Here is a 16,892-nt window from a genome sequence, read left to right as displayed (position 1 = left end):
GGATGCAGGCACTGGATGCACAGATGGAGAAGCTTGGCGAATTGTCCTTCATCTTGGTCAGATGACACACACATCATGAGCAATTTCCATGCACAGGGAAGCAACACCCACCACACAGAGGAGAACAGCCTTTGTGCTCGGTTTTGGAACAAGAGAATGATGTGGTCAGAGCTGTGTGAAGTCATGAACAGGTTCACAAAAGCAGTGTCCGCATAGGAGTGTGTGTAAGGCACAGGCATTCCAGCTATCACGGGAAGCACAGAGAGACATCAGCCTCTGGATTCAAATGACTTCTAAGCAGAATTCACTATTCAGTATCATCTGCAAGCTCATTAGGGAGAAGGCTTTTTTGCTTGTTTTGTATTGCATTGTTTTTACAAGGAGCTCTTGCTACTGCAAATGAACACCCTTGGGGATTTACATGGGTGGCTGGGGAATTGAACCCCAGCCAGCAGCCTTTGCAATCAAGTGCCTTTAACCACTGATCCATCTCTCCCCAACCCCAGTCTGGGCCTTCTTACATTTTGTTATTGCTGCATGGGAGGGATATTTCTTAAGGAAAGTTACAGCACACGTCGCTGCCGTTAGAAAGCCTCCATTTATTTTTAAAGGGTGTAATGCAGTGTCAACTTTGATATATGCCAGCGTGTGTGGGTCCCTGCGCCTCATCATTCTCTGCCTGCATAATGTAAAATGACAGTTTAACCTGTCAAGCTTAAATGCGAGGGAAGCTCCTCGGATATTTATAAGACATCAGAAAAATAGAATCATGTCAGAAAAAGATGGGTCTTTTTATTCCCAAGACAAAGGACGGTTTTTGGAAGGCAATTGCCAGCAGCTCACCGGTAAGCCACGACATTAATTTGGCGATACCATGGGATGAACTTGGTGGGGCCATGGTTTGGAAGGTCTTTTTCATTCGTGGGCACAAAAGGCGTCATAGAAATCTAGCGCAAATTGTTGCAAAGACCCACAGGTCACTGATATATATATATTTTAAATCGGTGGCTTCAGTTTCAATTGGGAAAAATGGAAGTTTCCCTTTGCACACGCATAAAGAAAGCTTTCGTCGGCTGACCCACTTATATTTTGCTGCATTTTAGCATTTCCCGGTTACCCTCATGTACCCCGCCAAGTTTGGTGCGTAGATATATTTTTACGGGAAGGTCTGGACATATCCCATCTATGTCAGTATATGCACTCCTAAGAAACTGCCTGGAGGAACACTAGTTTTGTTAATTTATTAATAAATTTGTTAATAATATATAAATAATAAATAATTTGTTAATTTATTAAATGTGGTGGCTCAAGCCTTTAACCCCAGCACTCAGGAGGCAGAGGTAGGAGGATCGCCGTGAGTTCAAGGCCTACCTGAGAATACAGAGTGAATTCCATGTCAGCCTGGGCTACAGTAAGACCCTACCTTGGAAAACCAAAACCAAAAGATTGCTTTTTAAGAAAAATTGGGTGAGACCGTGGCGAAATCGAGCACCAGGTTTGGTCAGCCTAGGCAGCGTCCGGGGCGAAACACCTGTCGGCTTCCCAAGGTGATCCAGCCTCAGCCCCGCCCCCTAGTGGGCGGTCCCCGGAGCTGTCCGTCATTCGTCGGGCCCCGCCCTCCCCCAGCGGCCTCCTTCCGCGGGGCCCCGCCCCCGGCGCCAGGTTTGACGTCACCGCCTGCGCCGCGCGCCGTAGAAAACAGGAAGTGGGATCAAAACAAAGGAGCGGCGGTCGGGAGTGGACCTTCTCCTGCCGGGTGTCCCCGCTGCTCCGTGCTCGTCCTGGCCCTGGCCGGCTGATCCTCCCCCGCCCCTCCCCGACCATGTCCAACATGGAGAAACACCTGTTCAACCTAAAATTCGCGGCCAAGGAACTGGGCCGGAGCGCCAAAAAATGCGACAAGGAAGAAAAGGCGGAGAAGGCCAAAATCAAAAAGGCCATCCAGAAGGGCAACATGGAAGTGGCGAGGATACACGCGGAAAATGCCATCCGCCAGAAGAACCAGGCGGTGAATTTCCTGAGGATGAGCGCCCGGGTGGACGCGGTGGCTGCCAGAGTCCAGACGGCCGTAACGATGGGCAAAGTGACCAAGTCCATGGCCGGTGTGGTGAAGTCGATGGACGCCACGTTGAAGACCATGAATCTCGAGAAGATCTCTGCTCTGATGGACAAGTTCGAGCACCAGTTTGAGACGCTGGACGTCCAGACGCAGCAAATGGAGGACACTATGAGCAGCACGACGACGCTGACCACTCCCCAGAACCAAGTGGATATGCTGCTCCAGGAGATGGCAGACGAGGCGGGCCTCGACCTCAACATGGAGCTGCCGCAGGGCCAGACCGGCTCCGTGGGCACCAGCGTGGCCTCGGCCGAGCAGGACGAACTGTCCCAGAGACTGGCTCGCCTTCGGGATCAAGTCTGATGGCGGAGCCACTCCGAGGTTTACTTTTGAGATAACTATACCCCCAAAACCTTGCCAGAATGCCGAAAACGCCCTTTTTTCTGCCTTTGGCTTTACAGCCCTCTCCAGATACGCTATAAAAATTCCAGTCTTTCTCCGCTCTTAACTGGATTTTCAAGTTCTGGATAGCTTGTGATGATGTGTATTTTTCTAGCTACATTTGTAACAGAACTAGTAAATTTTCTCTATATGGATCTTGAAAGTTTGGGGCAGCACTGACTGTAGTCTTCATGTATATTCAATTATATACTCAGAATTCTCCGATTGAAGTTTATTTATTTTAGTGTGGTTGATGGTACACAGAATGAAAGGTGGTACGGTAAAAATTAAGGACGAATGATTAATTTGGTTACAAAGCTATAAACTTTTCTTCGACTTATTCAGTGCACAGTTCTCTTGTTGTCTGGTTTTCTCATCAAAGACTGATTGACTATTAATTTGTTCTCATAATTTATGCCAAAATTACCTTAGAAGATTTTTGCATAATACCCTCTAACATTCTGTAAGTTCTTGTAATAATGGAGTCAAGTGTAATTGGGGAAAGTACCACCTAACTAAGTTGATTAGGGGAACTTAAATTTGTTTATTTTTTTTATTTACTAAGTAGTTTTAACATGATTTGGGTTTACCACGTGACCATTTCTGATTATTTTCTAATGAAAGTCAACACTTTTAATTAGACTTCCGGTAAAGTATGCTGATTAGCTGGGCGGTCCAATTACACATCCAACCTAACATTGCCAAAGAACTGTTGACTCATCTGGGTAAACTTGGGACGTTCATAGGTTTTGTTTCGATTTTAACAAAAAAAAGAAAATAAAATTAGAACTGCAATTTAAGTTCTAATTACTTGTATGCACTGTTTTCTTTTATAATAACAACTCTTTGGAGGACGCAAAAAGTGTAAGTTGGAATGTTTGTGGCCATGAAAAGCTAAATATACATTCAGCCAGCTAGGATGAAGGCATGAGTTAGGATTAGGAGGAAGGAGATAGGCTGGAGGCTAGCCGAACTACATAATCCATCCTCCTGGGTATGATAGTATACAGTGTCTGGCTCAAGCAAGGTGAAAGCCGCCACTTTCTCCTAGCCTCAGCCTTCAGTTGCTTAGGAAATATAGTGACTTATGTCCAATACTGCCAGGTTGGTTTTGTCTCCCACCCTTCACCAGTAGTTTTCTCCATAAGAGAATTCCAGTGTTTCCAAAAATTACAGTGCCCTCTTTAAAGGGCTTTGGCTTGTGAGGTACTTTGTGGTGTGCATGAGTGTTCATAGGGGAGAAAAGAACAAGTGTGCACAGATGAGTGCTGCCCTCAGGGCTTAGACTTTTAAAAGGTACTGTTCACAAGTGTGCACCGAGGGACACCTGGCCCAGCATCTTCTCTGGAGGCCCTACAGTTTGCAGGGGCAGCCATATGCGAACACAGCATGGGTCTAACCCCTCTTAATCTGGAAAGACTTGGTGAATTACAATTAAAAGAACAGCTCAGTGATAATTCTTAGTAAATCAAATACCCTCTTATTGCAGATAGCCCATCCCAGTATATTTTGTGAGATTGCACAGTGCTGTATATGACTAAACTTTCTTAAAATATGTTTATTTCATACTATGTGAATGTACATTTTTATGGATTACAAATATTTTCAAAAGCAATACAGGCCCAGGAATTACTTCCTCACTTTTGCACTCAATGCAGTTTTGAAATGTCAATGACAAAAATTTGTTAAATAATTTTTTTAATTTCATGTTTGGATCTCAGTAGTAAATACTTAGCACCATGAGTTGGAGCCCCAGCAGCACAAAAAAAAGAAAAGAAAAGAAAAAAGGAAACAAAATGATTTAAAATATATTTAAGAGGGCTGGAGAGGTGGCTTAGCGGTTAAGCACTAGCCTGTGAAGCCTAAGGACCTAGGATCGAGGCTTGATTCCCCAGGACCCACGTTAGCAATGCTCAAGGGGGCGCACGTATCTGGAGTTCGTTTGCAGTGGCTGGAAGTCCTGGCATGCCCATTCTCTCTCCCTCTCTCTATTTGCCTCTTTCTCTATATGTCCCTCTCAAATAAATAAAAAAATATATTTTTTTAATATTTTTTTGTTCATTTTTTATTTATTTGAGAGTGATAGACACAGGTAGAAAGACAGATAGAGGGAGAAAGAGAGGATGGGCGCGTCAGGGCTTCCAGCCACTGCAAACGAACTCCAGACGCGTGCGCCCCCTTGTGCATCTGGCTAACATGGGACCTGGGGAACCGAGCCTCGAACCGGGGTCCTTAGGCTTCATAGGCAAGCGCTTAACCACTAAGCCATCTCTCCAGCCCAATAAAAATATATTTAAGTAAAGAAAACTCAGGCAGGGAAGATGGCTCAGTTAAAGGCACTTGCTTGCAAAGCCTGATGGCCCAGTTCAATTCTCCAGTACCCACAGAAAGCCAGATTCACAAAGGGGCACATGCACCCACACACTCAAACACACATGCATATTTCTCTCCCTTTCACTCTCACTCTCTCTTGCAAATAAATAGAATTCAAAACCAAAAAAAAAGGTAGGTTTGAGTCAGAGAGCATGCTACTTTCCCACACTTACCCTAGATCCTGCCATCTAAATTTCGTTCTGGTTAGCATGTCATTTTCTTCCATATTTCTAGGGCCCTTGCCTGTTACTTTATGGTGATAACTTCATTGACACAAGGCTCCCTAAACCAAAGTCAGATAATAATCTAGAAAGGATCCAACTCAACTATATCATGGAAGTAGTATCTTATGCCACTGTCGGTAGTTTTATTTACTTACTTGCCTTTGAATACACAAGTTCACCAGGCATGTTGGTGCCTACTTCTTCTAGCACATAGGAGGCTGAGGCAAGAGAATCCTAAGTTTGAGGTAGCCTGGGCTGCATAGCAAGACCCTGTCTCAAAAAAAAATCTAAGCTGGGTTTAGAATTAATGGAGAAAATATAAAAACTTTCCTCTTCTCTTAGTTTAACGTGTGTGTGGATGTGCATATGGAAACCAGAGAACAATCTTGAGCGTTATCCTCAGGTATACCACCCACCTCTTTTTAGGCAGAGTCTCCTGGCACAGAACTCACCAATTAGGCGAGACTAGCTGGCCAGCCACCGAGCTCCAGGGAACCACCTGCCTCAACCTCCCAACATGGATTACAGGCACACATCAGCCCATCTAGCATTATGTGGGTACTGGGTAACTCAGGTCCTCATGCTTGCAAGAGAAGCTCTTTACTGACTGAGCTATATCACTAGCCCTATTGTAGTTTATTTTAGTGCCGGAACCCAGGCTGCAATTGGAGAATTTTCTAACTAAATCTGTTATTCCTGCTATCTTTGACTTAGAAAAAAAAAAAAAAAAACCTAAGATAAGCACTAGTTTGTTCTGATGGCCTTATTGATTATGTCCTATGAAAAAAGCCAGATAACAAGTGGGAGCAATGCCCAACACCCCCACTGGGTGTATCTACTAGAACCCACAGCTCAAGACCTTGGAACTATGAGGAAAACCTACACCAGCGGACACTAAGCAAACTGATGAATGGGCCTCTCTAATTTTTTATTTAATCAACTGCCAGGAATTAGTAAGCTGACTAGTTTCCCTAAGTTTCATTTTTACAAGATTGTCAGACTCCCCAGGGAGCAGAATAAGACATGGTCTGTCTTGGTCTAGATTGCAGGGCCTGATGTGGCATTTGCCTATTAGGCTCCTGGCAGCGTCTCTGGGAGATTCATGACTTGCCTGGTGCTCACTTGGTGATGCCCAGAATTCTGATGCCCAGACAGGTAAGGCTGGCACAGTGAACATGGCCCAGAACCTTGGTGTGAATACCAGGAATGTCACATCTTTGCCCTTCATTGCATTTGTCCAAATTAAAATGTTTGCTGCACTATGGGGTCTGCATGTACACTCTCTCTTAGCTGAATAGTGTCAGGGCAAACAGTCCATCAGTGTTGGCTCAGAATGACAAAGATTTAGACCAAAATATATCAGTCACTGGCAATGCAGGCTTCTTAATTTAAAAAAAAAAAAATTAAGTGCTCTGCCCTTAAATGTCATTTAGTACAGTTAGGTAGACAGAATATAACAGGAAAAGAAAAATGGACAGTGAAAAAAAAAACTTAAAATGAACACAGGATTCCTATAGATCGGTGTAATTGATACACACCTGCAGTCCCAGCTACTCAGTAGATTGCGGTAGCAAGGATCACCTGAGTCCAGAGTTCTACATAGCATTTTTAAAAATATTTTTATTTATTTTTAAGCAGCAACAGAGAGAGAAAACAGACTGAGAGAATGGGCTTGCCAGGGCCTCCAGCCACTGCACACAAACTCCGGATGATTGTGCCCCTTTGTGCACCTGGCTTTATGTGGGTACTGGGGAATCGAACCAGGGGTCATTAGGCTTTGCAAGCAAGCGCCTTAACCACCGAGCAATTTCTCCAGACCAATTCCAAGAATCCTAGGTTGGTGCAGGCAACATAGCAAGAGGTCACCTCAAAAATAAGTAATTGTGGGCTGTCATTAAGGTGCTTGCCTGCGAAGCCTAAGGACCCAGGTTCAGTTCCCCAATACCCACATAAAGCCAGATGCACAAGGTGACATATGCATCAGGAGTTCATTTGTGACTGGAGGCCCTGGTGTGTGCACGTGCGCGCGCGTGCTCTCTCTCTCTCTCTCTCTCTCTCTCAAATAAATAATAAAATACTTCAAAAAAAAAAAAAAAAAGGTAAATTTGGCCAGGTGTGGTGATGCATGCCTTTAATCCCAGGACTCAGGAGGCAGTGATAGAAGGATTGCTGTGAGTTCAAGGCCAACCTGGGATTACAGACTAAGTTCCAGGTCAGCCTGAGCATGAGTGAGACCCTACCTCAGAAAAAGAAAAAAGAAGTAATTGTGCAGTTTACACATTCACACTTTATATGTACTTTATGATTTAACATTTAAGAAGGGACAGTATAAGGTAGTGTATGTGCTAACCAGATCATGACACAGTAAGTTCCAGAAGAAAGGAATGGCTGTGTTCAAAACAGGTGAGGTTGGCGTCATGAAGCAAACAGGATTTAAACTCAGGTTTGGGGCTAGGGCAAACAGCTCTGTATTAAAGATGCTTGCTTATAAAGCCTGCCAGCATGGGTTCAAGTCCCCAGCACTCAATGTAAAGCCACACATAAAGTGGCACCTGTGTGTGGGGTTCGTTTGCGGTGGCAAGAGACCCTGTCCTGCCTATACCCACACACATAAATAAACACAAGTTTCAGAGGAAAACAACTGAAGGTGTGTGATATAGAATGCAGAGTGAAAAAGAGACTGGGCAGATTACCAAGGGCTGACGGTCAGATGAAAAGCACAGAGCTACGTGCTAAGGAAAGTAACAAGGGCAGGACTCACCGCGCAGTGACTGTCCAGGCAGAAAACTCGAGCACGGAGCAGTGCTAGCCCAGGCTGAGAGGCGAGCCCACAGTGCTTATAGTCAGTTACTATGGATCAAACAACCTGGGGGGGGGGGTCTCCTTCAACTGCACATCTTGACCAAGTAGGTCTGCAGACAATGTGGGTGCTGCACACCTAAGGACCCTCCTTTAAGGACCCTGAACCTTAGCCCTGGCTGTACATTAGAACTGCCTGGTACTTTCTCACCACGTGAATAATAATGTTCTATCTTTTAAAAATGTTTTTAATGGCTTGGGTTTTTTGGGGAGAGGGATGTGAAACAAACACTCTACCGCTAAGCTGTGTCCCCAATTTCTTTTTATTTATTTATTTATTTTACTTTTTATTGGAGACAGGACTCACTAAATTGGCAGGCTAGCCTTGAACTATATAGCCCAGGCAGGCCTTGAACCTGAACTTAGAATTCTGCCACAGCCTCCCCAGTAGTTGATGATTGTAGATTTACTTCACCAGGCCAAGCTCAAAACTTCTTTATAGTGTCTACAGTACAAGTGTTTATCTTGTTACGATTGCAACTTTCTACTGTTTTACAGCTCAATAGGTAGTGTTTGCAAGGAGCATTCTTAAATGTATTTGATTTTTCTGTTTAGCTTGTATCATCTTGTTTAAGGAGACAGTGTGATAACCCTTTAAAATATAGCAGTTTGTAAGCTGGAGGGATGGCTTAGCAGTTAAGGTACTTGCCTGAAAAGCCAAAGGACCTCAGTTTGATTCCCCAGGACTCAGATTAGCCAGATGCACAAGGTGGTACATCCATCTGGAGTTTGTTTGCAGTGGCTGGAAGCCCTGACGTGTCCATTCTCCACCCCTCTCTCCCTCCCTCCCTCCCTCTCTCTCTCTCTCTCTCTCTCTCTCTCTCTCTCTCTCTCTCTCCCTCTTTCAAATAAATAAATAAAAATAAAATATTTTAAAATATAGCAGTTTGCAAAATTATGTATAAATCTAAAAGACCCTTTGATTTTTTTATATTTTTTCAAATATTTTATTTGTTTGCAAGGAGAGAGAGAGAGAATGGGTGTGCCAGGGCCTCTAGCCACTTCAAACATCCTCCAGATGTATGTGCCACCTCATTCATCTGTCTTTATGTGGATACTAGGGAATCGAATCTGGGTCGTTACGCTTTGCAAGCAAGTGCCTTAACTGCTGAGCCATCCCTCCAGCCCTAGAAGACCCTTTTAAAACTCGTGTCTCCAGTAATCAGAATTCCCATCTTGAAGAAGCATCTCTCCAACATGCTTGGAATTAGGCCAAGTTTGGTAGCTAGAAGGAACTTTGAATTACCCTACTGGAAGAGAGTGGGGAAAGACCGACACACTTTTGCCATTGGCATCTCAGAGTCACGCAACTTTCAGAAACTTCAGCAAGGATCCCACCACTTCCCTCCCACTGCTTCCTGTGGAAGGCAGTCTTTAATTACACCCCTCACGAACCTCATTTGTACTTTTCCTTAACCATATTTCACTCTGCCTACTTCTCGGGGTTATCACTCTCTGAATAAATTCACCCACCCACCTCTACCCTGTGTATATCCGATTTTAAATGGGTAGTTTCCTGAACTAACTCTCTAACAATAGCCAGCAGCTCCATACTTCATTCTCAGCTCCTTCCAGACATTCTTGTCAGGGCCTGTGCTTGTTGCCTGTCTGAGTTGGAAGAGGAGAAAGAGGGAACGTGTGTTCCTACTAGTGTGTGCATGTTTCCTGAGGGCCAGGCCCTGCATGAGTGCCGTGGACCCCCACCATAGCCCCCAGAACTAGAGCTGTTCTCTGGGTGTTGCACTTTTGGTTTTAGAGACAAAAACTAGCCGGGCGTGGTGGCGCACGCCTTTAATCACAGCACTCGGGAGGCAGAGGTAGGAGGATCGCCGAGAGTTCGAGGCCACCCTGAGACTACAGAGTGAATTCCAGGTCAACCTGGGCCAGAGTGAGACCCTACCTCAAAAAAAAATAAAAAATAAAAAATAACATGTCATGAAGGAAATGTGAAGTGCCAGGCAAAGGGACCTGGAGAGCCAGGCTACGTGGAGATAGCTGGTGCAGTCTGAGACAGGCTTCCACCCCTGGGGCAGAAGGAAGAGGCAGCCTGGGGTTTCTGCAGAGGAAGAGTTTGAGAGACGGCATCCTAATGGCTCACGTGCCACACACCACACAGTTCCAGCCATCCCGCCCGGGAACCGACTCCTTCCTTCCCAGTGTAAGGTTGCGGGACTCTTATGCTGATAGCTCTTCCCAGGTGTGCACCAAGGAACTCTTCAGATGCACACTCTTTCTCACCCATGCACACTCACGATTATCCTTCCACACACTCACACAGTTGCTCACTTCCCTACACACACATCAGTCATCACAAATACAGCACTCACACTCTTAACTTGTAACCAGTCACACACAAACACAGTTTTTGTTCTTTTTAGGAACTTGTTGCCCTATGGAAACATCAGTCGCTTTCCTTTATATATATATATAATTTTTACTTGAGAGAGAAAGGTGGGGAGAGAAAGAGAGAGAGAGAATGGCGCACCAGGGTCTCCAGCCACTGAAAACGAACTCCAGACATGCGTCCCCTTGTGCATCTGGCTAATGTAGGTCCTGGGGAATCAAATCAGGGTCCTTTGGCTTTGCAGGCAAACGCCTTAACCACTAAGCCATCCCTCCAGCCCTCGCTTTCCATTTTCAATACATTACAACTCCTTCTGGCACCAGCTTGGCCTTGGAAGGGAGGCTTCAGGCCCCTGCCCAGTTTCTGAGGGGCGGCCACCCCAACTCTCTAGGACTGAGGAAGGGGGAGGGAAGGAAGAAAGGGGAGGGGAGGAAAGCAAAGCAGAACAGAATGCAAGCCTTTGCCCACCTTAAGACAAATACAGGTCGGGAAGAAAACCTGGCCTCACTAATTGCTTCTGTGAATGTCCCATCAGTCATAGCCCAGCACCAGAGTCAGGCAACCAGAGAACAGGTCTGACCACACGCTGGTTTTCTTTACAGCTTCCTGGAAAGAATCGACAGTGTCAGTCTGGTTGACTACACGCCTACGGACCAGGTATGTGAACGTAAAAACGCCACAGCCACCACTGGAAGCTTCTGAAACTGACTGCCAAGACCATTCAGTGGTGATTTTAAAATAGATTCAGAAAATGTCCCCAGAATCACTTGTTGCTTGCCCCTCTATGTCAGGCATGCCCCTAGACACTGAGTCCTTACTCCCCATGGAAGAGCTCCGTGCCTAGCAGAGCTCTAACTCGTCAGTGTGACAAGTTCACATGCAGCCTAGGAATGTGGGATTCCCATGACTCCTAGAGCTGTCAGTGGGAGTGAAAGTCAGGCCTTTATTCTCACCCCTTTTTGTACACTGTACCCAGACCAAAGCCCCATACATACCACAGGACACTCTCCAGGTATGCTCCAAAATGTCTTCCTTACAGTGACCAAAGGGAAGGAGAGAAAGAGATCTGGGAAACACTGGGAAAAGCTCAATTGGGGATCCCCTAGAACTTTCAGACCTGGTGAACCCTCCACAAAGCTAGAAAGGTTTCCACTCAAGCCAGCTCTCCTAATTCCCAAGTATCTGCATACTTTGGAACCCTGGGCCTCTGGTTACCTGAAAGCCATACCCCCTCTTGCCTCTTGTGGAGGTTTGAGGTTCTCTTTCTCCCCTATAGTCTCGCTGGGGCCAGCCTCAAAGGGTTAAAGTGATCTTACTGTGCAATCTGGGCTGCCTAGCCTTAAGTGAACCATGCAAGGCTATCCTGCACACTAAAATGGCAGAACCATCTCTCATTCTCCAGAATGATTGCCAAATAGCCACTTCATTAATATCCTAATGGACCTGGCAGTATAAAAGACAAAGAGGGGGGGAAATGTTGACATCAGCCCAATATACCAGAGATGTTAGCTTCTAAAAAGTTTTGAGGGCTGGAGAGATAGCTCAGCAGTTAAGGTGCTTGCCTGTGAAGCCTAAGGACCTCCTCACGTTTGACTCTCCAGATCCCACGTAAGCCAGACGGAAGGTGATGCAAGTGCTGAAGGTCACACATGCACACTAGGTGGCACATACATCTGGAGATCGATTACAGTGGCTGGAGACAGTTCTCTCACTCTCTCACATAAAAAACAAGACCAGGGGCTGCAGGGATGGCTTAGTGGTTAAGGTATTTGCCTGCAAAGCCAAAGGACCCAGATTTAATTCCCCAGGACCCACATAAGCCAGATGCACAAGGTGGCACATGATTCTGGAGTTTGAGGCAGTGAAGTCCCTGAAGCACCCATTCTGTTTCTTTCTCTCTGTCTCTCTCTCATAAATAAGAAAATAAAATATATTTTTAAGGGCAGTCTGTTGGGCATGGCTTAAAAAAAAAGGTTTTGAGAAATCCAGTCATGGTGGCGCATACCTTTAATCCTAGTACTTGGGAGTCTGAGGTAGGAGGATTGCTGTGAGTTGGAGGTCAGCCTAAGACTTCATAGTGAATTTCAGGTCAGCCTCTGACCCAACCTCGAAAATCAAAAACAACAACAACAACAAAAAAAAGTTTTGAGAAGATGAAAGTATAGTTACTGAATTTGCAAGGACCAAGCCCATGTATTAATTGTGGGATTTTCTTTTTCTGGGGGATACAAACGTTCATCTGAGTTTTTAGTTTGTAGATAATTATTTTTTATAATAAATGTTTTTTCAGTGATCACAGTTAGGCCAGGGCTGGGTTTTCTTTTCTTTTCTTGCCCCTAGGACCTCCTCAGGTGCCGAGTACTGACATCAGGAATCTTTGAGACGCGGTTCCAAGTAGATAAAGTGAACTTCCAGTGAGTGTACACTGTTAACAGTTTGTCCTGTGGCGGGGATGGTGGCAAGAATGGGCTCTTCAGGGCCGTGGGGCTGGAGAGGTTCTGACTCAGAATGCACGTCCCTCTACCCTTTGGGTCAGGGCTAGTTGTGTGAAGTTTGAACTCCAACAAGAGGTCCAATGTTGTTTTTCACTACTGGCTTTCAAGCAGACCTGAGATATCTTAACATTATTACACTCCTAATTGTAGCTTTCATTGGTCCTGGCAGGAGCTTAAGAACTGAAAATAGCAGCCTTGTAATCTCCAGTGGGGTCTTCCCGGTGGTCCCCACACAAACTCCACAGAATGAACTTACCTCCCACCACCTCTTGAAAAATTGCTATCTTCTTGATAAAAAGTTAATTCTCCCTTGGGCTCGGGAGCTAGTTCAGCACTTAAAGGCACTTGCTTGCAAAGCCTCATGGCCCAAGTTCTATTCGCCAGTGCCCATGGGAAGCCAGGTGCAAAAGAAATGGTGTATGTGTCTGGAGTTTTTCACAGTAGCAGAAAGCCCTGCCATGCCCATTACCCCCTCCCCCACCTCACATACACACATACACACATACATACATACATACATACATACATACATACAATTTTTAGAGTTCATTTTCCCTCAGAGCCTTTTTGCTCCTTTCAGCTCCAAAGGCCATCACCCTATCCCCACTTGCATCCCACCAGACCATGGCAGCAGATGCCCACTGGTCTCCCCTCCTCTAGTTTACCCATCCCAAGCCATCCCACTACTTTCAAGAAATGAAACCTCAAAGTGGAGTTCAGGTCCTGTTTTCCCTCCTGTGAAAAAGATTTGAGAGCTCATAACTGTCTCTCTGCTCCCTGAAAACCAAACCTTCCCACATGTGACCCCAGCCCTCCCCAATGTGCTTCTCCCCTCTCCCTGCCAACTGCCACACCAGATAAGACTATGTTTGTGTCTCCAAAGTTCACATGACCCTCCTACGTCCTGAGCTCACATACCTATCAAATCTGTGATGTCCTGGAATGTCTCCAGTGTTAGCAGTTGATGACTGATGGCCTTATCTCTGTCTCTCATTACCCTCAGCATGTTTGACTCCACACAGCAAAGCAATGGTGGGGTTCCTTACCAATGGTGAGGTCCCTTAGACAGGGAGTGAGTTAATGTGTTGTTAAGTGTCCTGAGACTCCCACAACACTCCCCCGTGCTCCGATGATGGGCGCTACTTCAGTAACTTGGAAGAACCCAGCATGGGCCGCCATCAGGATGCGCAGGCTGGAAAAGAGCCAGCGAGGCCTACTGTTGAGACCTGCCCTGTGACTACGAAGCCAGCCTGATGGGCAGTGCTGCCCTCTGGCCGGGGGGAATTATTATAACCACAGAGTTTTGCACCACACTAGGGTTTGTTTAAAAACATCCTGCTCCTTGGAATTTATATGTTTTTCTCAAGCCCCTTCCTACCGCTGTATGTTCTAGCACCTGGGCAGAGGTCCCCTGGTGGAGAGGGGTGTGGATGTAGTAGGAAGAAGAAACGCCTCACACTTCCCCAGGGAAGGCGAGATGGAGTCCTGAGCGCTAGAACGGAACATCAGCAGGCTTTGCCCCAGACAGACTAGATGTGGTGTAAACCAGAAACTGTCACATCTGTCGGGCACTCACGGTGGGGCCCTAGACAACAAGCTGGCTGCTCTCTGCCTTATCACTGACTCCCGCAAGCATCCTGTAGGATGACTGAGGAAGGACTGAGGCTGGCAGAGGCTGCCTAAGCGTTAGCCCAAGATCATCTGGGACTGATGGAACACCGTGAGCAGTAAAGCTTTCCAGCAACAAAGGATACATGCGAAAACAAGTGTCCCCTGTTCTCCCGGATCCCCTGAATAATTGTCTTTCCGCTATTCTTTCACAGCATGTTTGATGTTGGCGGCCAGAGGGATGAGAGAAGAAAATGGATCCAGTGCTTTAATGGTGATTCCACACTCTAGAGACATGGGGCTGGATGCCAACTGACTCCCACTACTGTGTCCAGCTGTTCCTAGTATAACTGTAACCGGAAAGTCTGGCACATTGTATATAATCATGCCCTTCCCTTACATATGCATCTCATATGCACTCCAGATTTACAACTGTCTTGAGTTGGCCCCCTTTTCATGTGCAGCGACACCCATCTATGCACGTGTCCTACAGTCAGGTCTTCCTTATAATCCCTGAGTGAGTGTGTGGAACCTGAGTAGTTACTGGGTATGTACTTGACCCTAATCCCAAAGCAGCTGACATTGTGCAGCCAAGGTACTTCCCTTTTCTCTTCTCCCGCTCTAAGATGTCACTGCCATCATTTACGTCGCGGCCTGCAGTAGCTACAACATGGTGATCCGGGAAGATAACAACACCAACAGGCTGAGAGAATCACTGGACCTTTTCGAAAGCATCTGGAACAACAGGTTATAAAAATGATATTCAGGGGCTGGGAAGATGGCTGTGGGCAAGAGCACTTGCTGCTCAAGCATGAGATCCTGAGTTCCAATTCCTGACACTTACATAAAAAGCCAGACATAGAGGATGGCTCAGCGATTAAGGCATCTGCCTGTGAAGCCTAAAGACCCATGTTCAACTCTCCAGATCCCACAGTAGCCAGATGCACAAAGGTGAAGCAAGTGCAAGGTCACACATGCCCACTAGGTGGCACACACATTTAGAGTTCAATTTCAGTGGCTGAGGCACTGGCGCATCAATTCTGTATCCCTCCCCCCCCCCTCTCTCTCTCTTTCTGTCTCTCTATCTCGCTCTCTCTAAAAATAAATATTTTTTAAGACAGACATGGGCTGGGGAAATGGCTCAGTGATTAAAGGCACTTGCTTGCAGAGCCTACCAGCCCAGGTTTGATTCCCCAGTATCCAAGCATGAGCTCATTCTCATTCTCTCTCTCCCCTATGCAAATAATTAAAAAAAAAAGAAAACGTCAGGCATAGTCACACATGCCTCTAACCCCAGTGCTGGTGGGGAAGGATGGCCAGAAACAGGAGGATCACTGAGACTCTGGTCAGACAGTCTACCCAAAAAGCAGAGAGCTCCAGGTTCAATGACAGACTGTCTTGGGTGGAGGGAGCAGTAGAGAACACGTGATATCTTCCTGTGGCTTCTGCACATGCATGCATAGGACAGGCACACCTGCATGCACATTCTCACAAGAATGCTAAGCTCAGACTTCCCACTGAATCACAGATCTTTTGTTAAAAATATATTCATGGTGCGCAGCTTTCATCTCAGCCCTGGGGAGGCAGAGGTAGGAAGATGGCTATGAATTTGAAGCTAGCCTGGGGCTACAAAGTGAGTTCCACGTCAGCCACAGCTAGAATGAGACCATACCTCAAAAAATAAAAAAAAGTACATTCATAATACTGCATATCTTGTGTTAAAATGCCCAGTTCAGTAGGGGAACAGAGACTGGAAAGTTGCCTGAGCGTGCACACCCACGTGCATGTGTACACATACACACACACACTCCAGCAAGCTCTGCCTCAAGTAAGAACAGGTGGAGGAACCAGGTGTTGCATCACTTGGGAGGCAGAGGTAGGAGGATCACTGTGCATTTGAGGCCAACCTGGAACTACAGAGTGAGTTCCAGGTCAGCCTGGGCTAAAGTGATAGAATGAGACCTTGCCTTGAAAAAAAGAAAGTAAAGGCCTGACATGGTGGCGCACACCTTTAATCACAGCACTTGGAAGGCAGAGGTAGGTGGATCGTCATGAGTTCGAGGCCACACTGAGACTACATAGTGACTTTCAGGTCAGCCTGGACTAGAGTGAGACCCTACCTCAAAAAAAAAAAAAAAAAAAGAAAGAAAGTAAAAATTATAGGTGAAAGAGCAATGGGGCAGGACATCATTCCAACCACCACAGGTGAGCACAACACATACACATGCATACAACACACACACCACATGTACACACATAAGCAAAAAGAAAGAAGGAAGGTAGGGAGGGAAGAGGGGAAAAAGGAGAAAAAGAGAAAGAAGAAATAATGGTGGATGATAGAAAATATGATAGATAGGTAGATAGATAGAATGATAAAAGCAAGACAAAAAAAAATTAAATCTGGGTGTGGTGGTGAATGCCTGTAATCCCAGCACTCAGGAGGTTGAAGCAATAAGATCACCACAAGTGCAAGGCCAGCCTGGGCTACA

At 45.9% G+C, this 16,892-nt stretch overlaps 2 protein-coding genes across 3 annotated transcripts in view; both read left to right on the top strand.

The window, feature by feature from the left end:
• The window catches only part of Gnal (G protein subunit alpha L), a 194,189-nt gene that overhangs the window by 164,031 nt on the left and 13,266 nt on the right, over nucleotides 1-16,892 (top strand). For both annotated transcript variants that reach the window (XM_045144469.1, XM_045144471.1), the window contains exons 6-9: nucleotides 10,903-10,957; nucleotides 12,641-12,714; nucleotides 14,619-14,677; nucleotides 15,030-15,150. In XM_045144469.1, coding sequence (XP_045000404.1) covers nucleotides 10,903-10,957; nucleotides 12,641-12,714; nucleotides 14,619-14,677; nucleotides 15,030-15,150 — 309 coding nt within the window. The remainder of the gene's footprint in view (nucleotides 1-10,902; nucleotides 10,958-12,640; nucleotides 12,715-14,618; nucleotides 14,678-15,029; nucleotides 15,151-16,892) is intronic.
• Chmp1b (charged multivesicular body protein 1B) lies at nucleotides 1,689-3,307 on the top strand. The gene has a single exon (XM_004656833.2). It carries the CDS (start codon nucleotides 1,823-1,825, stop codon nucleotides 2,420-2,422), a length of 600 nt encoding a protein of 199 aa, XP_004656890.1. The 5' UTR covers nucleotides 1,689-1,822; the 3' UTR covers nucleotides 2,423-3,307.

This window comes from Jaculus jaculus, chromosome 2 (genome assembly GCF_020740685.1).
Source record: "Jaculus jaculus isolate mJacJac1 chromosome 2, mJacJac1.mat.Y.cur, whole genome shotgun sequence".
In the NCBI taxonomy this organism is placed as follows: domain Eukaryota; kingdom Metazoa; phylum Chordata; class Mammalia; order Rodentia; family Dipodidae; genus Jaculus; species Jaculus jaculus.
This window is presented reverse-complemented; position numbering and strand designations above follow the sequence as displayed.

Bases quoted from the DNA above. Each gene is read 5' to 3' on its own strand.
- Chmp1b (XM_004656833.2), top strand. From the start codon at position 1,823: ATGTCCAACATGGAGAAACACCTGTTCAACCTAAAATTCGCGGCCAAG.